Consider the following 12,057-nt stretch of genomic DNA (forward strand, 5'->3'; position numbering starts at 1 on the left):
TGCAGGTGGCCACAGGGGGCCTGGCAACCCTCTTTCCCAGAGCCTCTTTCTCTACTCTCTCATCCTCTTCTACAGAAGCTGGGGGGGGGGGGGTTTCCAGGGTGGAATGACAGTCCGTGGAAGTAGCAGGAGTGGTCTGGGACTGTAATGACAGGCACCAGAGTGGAATGACAGCCCCTGGGGGTAGCAGAAGCTTTCTGGAACTGGAATGAGAGGCCCCAGAGTGGAAAACTCCACCCCCTGGCATATGTGTCTAAGAAGTTCTTCCCCACGGAGCATAATTGAGCTGTTTGGGAAAAGGAGGCAGTGGCCATTAAACTAGCCCTTATGACCTGGAGGCACTGGCTGGAGGGGGGGAGGGGGCCGTTTGAGGTGTGGATGGACCACAAGAAATCTGGAGGCATTACGTACACCCAGGCGCCTGAATGCCAAACAGCTCCACTGGGTGGAGTTTTTCTCTAGGTTTCATTTTACCTTCCGGCACCTCCCCGGGAAGGCAGACTCTCTGGCTGATGCACTGTCCCGCCTCCCACAACATGACAGCCAGAGGGAAGAAGTCATAGAATCAATGTTCACACTCACCCAGTTGGGGGGGCGGGGCGTGGGTGGTGGTAACTCACAGCCGAGCAAAAGCAGAGACTCCTAGTGACGCTGAACCCTGGATTTGCAAATTTAAAACAGCTCTCACAGAGGGGGACGTGGAGGACATTCAAAGTGACAATTTAGTGGAGCAGAGGCAGACATATCCCAACATGTGGGTTCCTGCCAGACCTGCCTAATGGGGAAATGGAGACCAGAAAACTGACTTACCACCCAGTAGAGGCAAAACGGTGATTTGGGTGGCAGTCGACACGCTCTCAAAGCAGGCACATTTTATTCCTTGCAAACAACTGCCCTCGGCCAAATCACTAGCCAAGCTCTTCATGCACCACACTGTGAGGCTGCATTCCGTCCCCCGCAAGATCATTTCGGACCGGGAGTCGCAGTTCATCGCTAAGTTCTGGAAGGAACTGCTGCAGGTGTTGGGGGTGGAACAAGGTCTCAGCAACTCCCATCACCCAGATGTCCGTAAAATAAACGATGTGACTGTTGAACTCGATTTACCTAAGAATCTGAAGCAGGTGCACCGTCTTTCACTATTCTCTCCTCAGGAAGGACCCAGGGACCAATGTCTGGCGCCCGGAATGCCCCGTGGGCCCCCCCCCCCCCGATGGTGGATGGTCAGCCGCATTTTGAAGTCGCGTGCATCCTGGACTCTCGCTTAAAGCATGGGGTTTTGCAGTATTTGGTGGAGTGGGTGGATTTCGGCCGGCAATATAGGGAGTGGGTGGAGGCCTCTGATGTCAGTGCCCCTCGCCTGGTGCGTCGCTAAAATGCTTGCTTTCCAGCTAAAGTGGGGGGGGGGTCTTGGGAGGGTGGGATGTCGATTGACACTGCCATGGGATGTCTAATGTGATGGAATGTGTGGGCTGTGCGCTTCGCCCACCCCCCACTTTTCCCTGCAACTGTCTTCTCCCTGCAACTGTCTTCTCCCTGCAACTGTCTTCTCCCTGTTGCTTTGTTATCTCTCCCACCGTGGCCTTGAGGGCCTGGTTCCTCCGTCCTGCCTCCTTGGCCGGTCTCCCGCCCTCGCTGGGTCCGTTCGCTTTCAGGTGTTTGCTCATTGGCCTCTGCTCATCAGGGGGTCTTGTATGAATGGGGTATAACTGCTTAGCCCGCTTATCTTATGTTATTTCTGACACAGAAGTTCATGGAGTGTCCTCTACTCTGATCAATAAACTGGACCTGCTTAGGTCCTGTGTGCTGGTGCTGAGTCATTGGAATACCTGACAGAGTGCCACTGGCCTCTCCCCCTTAAGGCTGTGCGTGGGTACAAAGTGCCCCCCCTCCCCACGGTGACTACCCAGGAGCCCAACTGGGAGATCTGCAATCGTGGTGGTGGGACCTAAAGGATTGATAGTCCCCAATCCAAAAGCCTCTGAGCCTTCAATCCAGTATCTGTTACTGTCCCAATAAACTCATCTTTATTCAAAATGAATGTTGTTGGGAACTGATTTAACTAGGAAGCCGACACCTGCTTCCATCCTGCATGTAAGCCTTGTTGTGGATGCTCCAGTTATGGGAGGAAAAGATACATGTGTGATGCCAAGCAAATATTTCACTGAACTTTTCAGAAGAAATGAACTTTGAACCTGGGTGTTTTTACATTCAGTTTGAGGAAACAAAACAAAACCTTTTTACTGAACAGAAACTAAACAACTTCTGAATTCTTTAAAAAAGTCTGTGATGTTTTGATGCTATCAAAAAGGCCATCACACTTTGACGGACAGTCCTCAAATTTGTATGTTTATAAATATTTTCTTCCTTAATAAAATAGTGCCACAATAACTTCTTTTGCAATCTGTTCCTGGTCACTCTAAGTGAACTCCGTACCTTAAGAACCAAATGATAGAGCCTTCAGTGCTGCTGGGTGAGAAAAATGATGCGCTCAGGGGTAAGGAATCCGCAAAAAAGGGGGGGGGGAGAGAACCCCCCCCTTTGATTCTCGATCACTTGTTCTTTGAGCAACACGAAAGCCATTCATACACCACTCAAGGAATATAACTACTGGATTGATTTATTTGAAAAATACTTACAAAGGCAAGGATGTTTGACCCTAAAATAGTTAAAGTGATTCTGTGTTTACAAGGTTATACTTAAGCATGCAGCTTTAACAGTCTTTGCTCTCTGAAGCACTGTTCATTTGCCACGAGGACGCGGGAGGGATCTTGGCGGACGTCTGCTGCGTGACACCCCCCCCCCCCCCCCCCCCCTCAACCACGGGGAGGACGTCTGCCTCGTCAGCTTCCCAATCCTGCCACTTTCTTTCTTAGCTTCCTCTGCCTCCCCATCCCACCCCCCACTAACAGAGGACAGTCAAAACCAAACAGCAGGTTAGCTGGTGGGCTTACCAGTACTAAAGGTGGCCCTTGAAGAGACAGTCTGTGGCTGACAACAGAAGATTTCATTTTCAACTTGGATGAAAAATCTTTTTCTCTTGCCAGCGAGACATACCCATGGAGAGGATTCAAGAATGGGGTCACTGAACAGTTCCCCCACCCCGTAACAGTGATTCAGCAATACAGAAATACAGTGCAGTTCGCTTCCACTTACTGTATAAGCTACTTTGTAAGACAAGATTGGCACAGACACTAACTGTAGAGAAATAAAAACCACACAACCCAACTCTCTGTCTGGTTATCAACTGCCTTTCTGTAGCTACAAATCAGACAGCCTGTTCCACGTGGGAGACCTCACCAGCCGCTGCCGGGCGGCACAGAGGCAGCCACCACACGAGCCAGCATCTCTCGATGGGCCTCAGGAGGGGATGAGTAAGTCACGTCTGTCAGATGCGTCGGCAGCCTTCGCCTGGCTCCCGGCTGAGGGATGTAGCTGTTCTGCCGCCAGTCTTCATCTGGGGGCATGTCGACCCTCCTTGGACCTGGGGCCTTTGCCTGAGGGGGAGGCACAGGGCAAGTGTCAAAAACAACCACGTCCCTTGCAGGCTCACGCACGATTCTCAAGGGACCACAGCCTGTGCCAAGCAGCGGCCTGCAGTTAACAACATACAATGCATGGTTCCCTTGCTGTGATGGTGGCTGGAGGAAATACTGTTCTGATCCCTTCTCTGGCTGGGCAGAACCCCAGCGGGCAGTCCGCTTGTCCGGCAGTGTCGCTGTTTGCCTGGCAGTGAGACCCATCTGCAGCCAGGGACTGGGGGCGCTGGGGGCTTCTTGCCCTCTGGGATGCTGACTGGGGAGAGGCCTCGGCCCTGGAGAAGGGGGCCCCTGCTGCCTGAAGAAGGGGAGGCTCCCATCGCTCACGGCCGCACTTGGGTTGTCTTCCTCTCGGAACGTTTCACTCCTGTCAAGCACAGCCAGAATTTTCTGGATGTTCTTCTGACTTCCTGAGAAAAAGAAAAGGACACGTAAATATATAGTCATGCTTTCTTCTCCTGAAGCTGCACAATGAAAGTAATAGATTACCAATGGTGTATCTAGGAAGTTACTTACAAAAGGAGTACGTGAGGACAAAACAGCACTAAAACTCCTATTTGGGCTCTTGGCACGCTTTCCCCATTGCCAAACGTGGTCTAAGAGTATTTCTTACAGGGGCCTTGAGCACAGGAATTGTGGCTGGCTAGCCTCAGCCTGCTGGTTCACACACTACTCCATGCCAGGGCATACCTGGGAAAGGCAGTGCACACACGGAAGGAAAAGGCACGGCACAAAGTCACTTAAGTCAGCCACCTGGGGGAGAGACTCTGCCACACACCAAAGCAGGGATTGATCAGCACTTGGGACGTCAGGTGCCCTCAAGTTAGTGCCGGTCGATACGCTCAGCCACAGTTTGGATTTCTTGCCTCTACTCCCTCAAAATAATATCCACTTGTCTTGAGTAAGGGCCACTTGGACAATCTCCTGCTAATCTCTGCTTAGCTCTAATAAAGTGATGCACCAGAATGTCAACTGAGCTTCAGTCACCATGAATGAGTAGCACCAGACCCTGCCGAGGCAGGAATTGTGGCTGCTGCTTGGAGTGTTGTTATGGGAACAGCCTCTGTGCATTCATTCTGTCAAGACTGGGGAACAAATTACAGTCATTTCACAAGTAACCCCGGGACAACACAGCCGCATGCTCATCCCGTACCACGGTTTGGGAAGGCTAAAGACGCACACACGGCTGCTTTGCAAAGGGTCCACTGGGGGAGGAGGAAAGAAGACAGCGGCCTCTCAGGCTCGCAGGCACCGCCACTGGCTGGTGCCGCAGAAGCCGATCCTATAGAGGGCCTGATGTGCTGACGGCTGTGGGGATCAGCACGAGGTCGAGAAGGGCAAATGGCGATGCCACAACTGAGGCTTTGGAAGGACACAGAGATACGCCCTTCTGAGTGACTTCAGCCACCAACTGGAATCTCTCCTTACAGCCAATGTTCCCTCTAAGCTGTGGAGTCCTGTGAGCAAGAATTCTCTTTTGTGAGCTACTGGCATTAAAGTTGTGAGCGAGCGATTTGGCTTTGGCATGAATAAGTTTGATCTGGAGCCCCATCCCTTCCTGAGCTAGGACAAAAATGTGTGAGCCGGAGGCTAAAAAACTGTGAGCTAGCTCACACTAACTCAGCTTAGAGGGAACACTGCTTACAGCCTACTTTGTCTTTTTTTTCTGCTGCTGCTCTGCTGTCTTCAGTCTAAGGGAAAAAAACAAGTCTGCCACATCAGCTTATTTTAAAAAATTGATCCAATATGTGCGCAAGGAGAGCTGCACTTCCTGACTGTACACAGGAGATCAGCTGATGCTCTGCTAAATTGGAGGCAGCGTGAAATTTCAGGCAGGAAATCTCACCGTGTGGATTCCCGCCCTCCCTCTCCTATTCAGTCTGGGAAGGAAGAACCCTGCCTAACCCCCCCCCCCCCAAATGGGATAAAAATGGCAGGAACTTCCAGTCACCCTCTTCTTGTGGGTACAAGCATGTCACAGAATGAGGCCACAGGTGGGTCTGGGATAGACCTCTGCCACAGACCGAGTGAGCAGTTCCCAGACATCTGGGGAATGGCTGCTACTAATCCTGAGCACACTCACAAGCCAGCCAGCCTTTCCCGCACACAGTGGGCTCTATGCTTCTGTCACCATGCACGGGATCAGGCTGCAAAGACCAAAGGCAAAGAATGGAAAACGGGAAAAGTCACCACTGGCTGATAAAACACACCGTTGCCAAGGACTCTCCAGTCATTACACATGCTCAGACGCCATCATCTACCAGGCAGCCTCCTGCCAGCAAGGATACCATTGGTGCAATGCTGTCAGGACCACTGACTGGCACTTCAGTGGCCAACATGGATTCAAATTGTGAAAGATCCCACACGTGTTCAGCAACTTCAAGAGACGTGCCCCAAATCCATCAGATTCCCGTGTGTCTAGAAAACAGGACCCAGACAAGCACAAAAAAGGGAAGGAAGTCCTGCAGATCAGGGCCAGGGGTTTCAACACCCCACCCCTCATGAAAACAAGCCAAGCACCACCTCTTCCTCCTCCACCACAATGACGCCCGTCTGTCTAGGGAGGGTGGGGCGTGAGGGTGATAAGTGGGGTGAGGTATGGGGGAGGGAGTAAATTGGGGAAAGGACAAACTCTTTATCCCTCCCCCACCCACAAAACATCACAGGCCTTTACAGAGTACATAAAGAAAAACCAAGCATCATCTCTCATACGGTCCAAACCCACCACTAGACACACCGCTCCGTTTACGGCAGCACTCTCCCACACTCACGCTGGTCACCGAGCGATGGCTAAAAAGTGAGCCTCTTGGCTTTTCCCGCGTGCTGACTGGGTCGCTCAGGTGGCATCAACTTTTTAAGAAGATGCCATTATTCTAAAAAGCAGACTGTATGTTTTATTTTACGTGTTCCGCCAAATCACATGGTGTGCAAGGGGGGGGAGGGGGGCACTGACCGTTCCAGACAGCTGAAGAAGTCACAACATCACCATGATAGACAAGCACAGCCCAGAGCGTTGTGCTACAAGAGGAGGAAGGACCCCATCTCTCATCTCCCATCGCAGAGGCCAGTGATTACCTGATTGTCTATGTGTCTTGCCCACCATGCTAGGCACTGGTGCATCATGGGAGAGGTGCTGCAGTTGGGCTGAACAGTGCTGGGGATCAAAGGGTAACACAGGAGGAGAATCGTGAGGGAAAGTGAGGGAAGTGGTGCTGGAAGAACGGTGCCCGGCTTCCATTGGCATTTTCCTCTCATTGGACACTTCCTTTTGACAAAAGGAAAACAGAAAATATGGTGATTAAACACAGAATTGGGCAAGCACAGAGCTGGGCATACAGGCAGGGAAAAGAACCAATAAAGCCACTAGAACAAGGGCCCTCCTCTCTCTAAGAAGGGAACACGCTGTACATGGGGCCATTACGCTTCCCAGAAGTTCTCTTAATACAGACACCGGCAGTCTTTAAGCAGCGGCTGGACAAACACTTGCCAGGGATGCTCCAGGCTGATCTTACATTGAGCAGAGGGTTGGACTAGATGGCCTGTGGGGCCCCTTCCAGCTCTGTGTGATTCTATGACATTTGCAAGACTCCTTACAATAGAACTTTCAACTTGACAAGGATGTGATCAAAGTAACTGAAACCAATTATGAAATATTTGTTTTTTCTAATTAATTAAAAATGAAAACACTAAGGACTGCATCAGAAGTTAAAAATCAGTGTGCAGCTGTAAATAAAGCAGGTCAGAGGCTGAGAGTGAAACGCCCTGGAGAACGGAAATGAACCTTAAAGACAAGTCAAGGACTGAATGTCATGAGGCATTATCAGATGCACAGCATTTTAGATTTGTCAAGTCGTGATGGTGTTCTATCAAGATCTTTGGCGTAAGTAAGGACAAGGTAGAAAGGAAACCTCCTGGTTTAGCTCTACCCATCCTATCGCAGGGTGTGATCTTCTCAGCAATGAGAAAACCCCAGCATTTGTCAAAATATTAAAGACTGGATGGATAGATTTGCCACATCACTTGACTCTAATTCTGCTGAATGAAAAATAAGGGTTAGTAGCAATGCAGGAATCAACCCACTGATAGATCATTGCAGATGCATTTACTACTTATGAAAATCAATCGACAAGTCTCTGCTTAACCAGAACAAATGCACTCCTCTCAGGAAGATACACTATGTCATCAAAATCTAGCCCGATTAGAGAATTTTTTCCCCGTATAAATGTCATCCATGCAGATGTTTGTGCTTCAGAGAGCATGGGCGCAATAAGACTATTCGGACTACTCCTAAAGTGTATACGCAGCCAATACTTGATTGTTGTAATCCAAGCTCTTGTCACTAAACATCTTTGGTTTGTCTCCAAACAAATGGCTGCGTAAGGCACACCTGTTGGCAGAGCCCGAATTTTCCTTAGAAAATTAGATTGTACGCATTCTACTGCTTTATTCAAGGCTGTCATTGAAATTTCTAAGGGCTGCAGGGATATACTGATTTCCCTTGGTGTAAAAGAAACGGGTGATTGCAAGAACATTACTATTCACTGATTTTAACACTTCCTTGTTGTGGGCGACCCAATTTGCACTGAAGTGGAAGCGAACTCCTAAATACCTAAAGCTTTTAACCTGTTCGATCACTTTCCCTCTAATATTCCACTTAACAGGTTTCCAACTTTGCCCAAAAGCAATTATTTTAGATTTCTCATAACTTAGGGTCAATTTATTCAAATCGCAGTAATCAAGAAAACGAAGTAACATCCTTTTCATCCCTATCGTTGAAAGGGAAAGAAGCACTGCATCATCTGCATACAGAAGGAGTGGTACCTGCAGTGCCCCTAGTTTTGGACTGTGTCCATCTATTCCTTTCAGGAAGGGGGCCAGGTAATTTTTAAAAAGTTTAAAGAGTAGGGGGGCTGAGATGCATCCTTGTTTAATGCCAATGGACACTGGAATCTTAAGTGTTAGATCGCCTTCCTTTGAGCCTCTAACCTGGAAAGTGGTTTCAGAGTGAAGCTTTTTAACCAAAATGCAGTCTCGCATCAGTCCCCCAATCCTTTAGCTACTTCCACAGAATATTAATAGGAACTGAATCAAAAGCGCCCTTTCGGATCATTGGGGGAAGATGAGCGACTTGGTGGACAAGCCCCTCCCCTCCAGGATCAAAGTTTGCCGGCCCTGCAAGTGGAGAGGAGGAGCTAATCCCAGGCGTAATGGCTCAAAGGACCGACCCACTACTGGGACCACTGGAGAAAGAGGCCTCTCTTCTGCACGAGCCCCTGAAGAGCTGCAGCCGGTCTGAGTGGACAAGACCGACCAGGAATGTGACACAGAATAAAAGCAGCCTCTCATGCGCTTTCATGTGCGCACGCTTCTCTCTCCTCTGCTGACAGCTTGGGGAAGATCCACTTCACTAACTCATTCTGTGAACTTTCCACTGGATCCAACCGAGTAATTTTACCATAAGCCCTTCAGAATGTTCTTTCTGATACCACAGACCTGAATAGCAGTATAATAAAACAAACGACTAGACAGCAAATGAGACATGACAACGGCATACAAATTTGCTAAGGAAAAGTATAACGAGAATAGTTGTCTGGTGAATAGCAGTGGGTAATTTTAATAGTAATGATCAGTTACGTTGGGTCACCCTGATCATGACCAACAGCACTAGTTATTAATGAAGGCCAATCGGCTGGCCTGTGGCACTGTGGAAACGGCCACCCCCTTTCCTAGTCTGATCATTTCTTGCCTTCCTCACAGAATACTGCGGCTGAATGCTTGTTACTGAGCCGCTTCCTAAATGTTTCGGGCTGAGTGTATCTGCAGGTGCATCTTCTCCCATGGCCACCTTCCCAATCCCAGTAGCTGACTCCTCCATACGTTCCGGCACTTTTATATGTGAGATCTTGCAGTGCCCCGTGGCATGGCTTTTTCAGCAACTGGACTGTAATTACAAAGTGCCCTCCCTGAGTGGAGCTTGGAGCAATTTCAGCCCAGATGAGAGACAACACTTAGCCTAACTTGGTTTATGAAGCTGAGCCTGAGCTTGGCATTGCATCCAAATATGTGACTGGCTGCAAACGAGAATCGGAAATCATGATGAGAAATGGGCTCCAATCAGGACATGATGGTTCCAGCTATTTCCCACCAGTCAACTCAGCCAGAGAGAGAGACGGAGGGAGAAGACAACCTGACAAGTAATTCTGATTGCCAATTCCCTAAGCACGTCCCCTGCAGAAAGGTAGGGCAGAGCTGAAGGGTGACATGATCGAGGTGTACAAAATTATGCATAGGTTACAGAAGGCAGAGGAAGAAGGACTTTTCCCCCTTTCTCACAATACAAGAACTCCTTGTGTCAGCAAGCTGCCATTCTGTTTTCTGTGACCTCTGTGTACATATCCTTTCCCTGTTGCACCCGGCTTGGTTTCTATCATCCTGCTCCTGCGTTGGAATGCAAAAGATAACTGCTGGAGGTTGTGTGGGGGAGAAGATGCTGTAATGCTTGGCTATTGCTTTTCCCTTGTGGGCACTCAATTGAAATTTATGAGCAGTAGGTTCAGAACAGATAAAAGGAAGCACTTCTTCACCCAAAGAGTAATTAACACGTGGAATTCACTGCTGCAGAAAGTGGCGGCAGCTACAAGCATAGGCAACTTCAAAAGGGGATTGGATAAACATATGGAGCAGAGGTCCGTCATTGGCTATTAGCCACAAGGTATAGATGGAACACTGTGTTTGGGGCAGTGATGCTCTGTATTCTTGGTGCTTTGGGGCAACAGTGGGAAGGCTTCAGAAGTTCTGGCCCCTCTGGTGGACCTCTTGATGGCACCTGGGCTTTGTCCACTGTGTGACACAGTGTGTTGGACTGGATGGGCCATTAGCCCGATCCAACATGGCTTCTCTCTTTTTTAACTTTTAATTGGTAAACTATAATACTAACTTTGCAAAAGATAATATCGATATATAGTTCTAAACTATGTGGCAATTATCAATAAGTATTCTTCTAACTCAACTTTTTAAAAACTGCCCACTTCAAATAACTTTTTTTAACAAAGTGCTCTATTATAAAACTAGAATAGCTTTTAATGTAACATTAATAAAGTATAATAACAGTCTGGAAACGTCATTATTAAGTGATTGCTTGTTAGGATGTTTTTCCAAAAAGGGAAGCCAGTAGTCTAACAGATTTGGCTGGTTATCAAAAACATCTGTTTCGACTATATTGCCTGAAATCTTGTCTAAAATAAAATTAAAATAATCCCACAATTTTACTTACCATTGTTGTACCATTGGAGGATTTTTGCTCTCCCATTCAAGTGCTATAATATGTTTGGCAGCTGTTAACATGATAATAATTAATTCTTTTCTGATTTTAGGTATTTGCTGTTGATCCCATACATTGAGGAGAATCAAATCTGGAGCCACAGCAATTAAATAATAGGTAAGTATTTTAATTTATTTTATTATCTGTAAAAATATTTTTATTACCTTACAGGACCCCCAGTTATGAAAAAAGTCTCTCTTTCTCCACAAAGCTTCCAGCATAATGAAGATACAGCATGTGATAGCTGTACTGGTGTGAGATACCATCTAGAGATTACCTTAAAAATTTGTAATTTTATGTTTACTAACTTTGATGTATGTACTAGGGAGTTCCAGATTTGGAACCATTGGTCTTCTGTTAATTTTTTGTCTAGATCTTTCTGCCATGCATGCCTTTTGATAATATAAAACATTCTTACTCATTGGGTGTTGTAAGATCTCATAGATATAAAAACTTCTCATGTTCTGTCAAAGATTTATAAAGAGAACTTTTTAAATTTTGTGAATGGAATAAATTGTTTACTTGAAGATATTCATACCAAGGGCGTAGACTTTCCAATTTCCCGGGGGGGGGGGGCTGGGGCTGGGCCAGAGGCATTGCTAAGTCATTAAAAGAACTGGGACCCAATGACATCATAGGGAAGAGCTAGTGACATCACAAGCCATGGTCACTATCTATGGAGGTGGACCCATGTGGGATTTAGGGATGGGCTCCCCAGAAATTTAGGGGGGCCTGGGAACCACCCTAGCAATGTCCCTGGGCTGGGCTAACCCCAGGAACAGTTGCCTTCTTAGCACACTGCTTAGAAACTCCACCTTAAAATGCAGACATTCAAAATAGGCGAGGGGTGGGCGGCTAATCTCAAAAGGCACAACAAGCTCCCACGGTAGAAAATTGGCTGTCAAAAACTTGGGACATCTTTATAATGGAAAAGATCACAGAAAAGATAAAACATACAGATAACACAACACAACAATACACCTCACTCACGAAATGGGATCCATTTATGGAATATGTAACAGCATCCGACATCCAACCACACAATCCGATCTACCTTAATTTAGTTTACACATAAACAACACACCACCACCACAAACTCATAAACCAGTCAAATACATAAGAGTTACCAAACACAAGCTCGGAGTCCACATGGAGGCTAGCAACAATACATAGTGTTTACACTGTAACGCGGAAATAGCT

At 47.6% G+C, this 12,057-nt stretch overlaps 1 protein-coding gene across 1 annotated transcript in view; it reads right to left on the reverse strand.

Moving 5' to 3' along the window:
* Nucleotides 1–2,832: 2,832 nt before the first annotated feature.
* The window catches only part of USP54 (ubiquitin specific peptidase 54), a 107,324-nt gene continuing 98,099 nt past the window's right edge, over nucleotides 2,833–12,057 (reverse strand). The window contains exons 21-22 of the mRNA XM_015417383.1: nucleotides 6,612–6,801; nucleotides 2,833–3,946 (exon numbers count right to left, since the gene is read on the reverse strand). Of these exons, the coding sequence (XP_015272869.1) occupies nucleotides 3,294–3,946; nucleotides 6,612–6,801 (843 nt within the window). The 3' untranslated portion in view covers nucleotides 2,833–3,293. The remainder of the gene's footprint in view (nucleotides 3,947–6,611; nucleotides 6,802–12,057) is intronic.

The sequence above is a fragment of the Gekko japonicus genome, unplaced genomic scaffold (genome assembly GCF_001447785.1).
Source record: "Gekko japonicus isolate JY-2015 unplaced genomic scaffold, Gekko_japonicus_V1.1 scaffold2339, whole genome shotgun sequence".
Taxonomy (NCBI): domain Eukaryota; kingdom Metazoa; phylum Chordata; class Lepidosauria; order Squamata; family Gekkonidae; genus Gekko; species Gekko japonicus.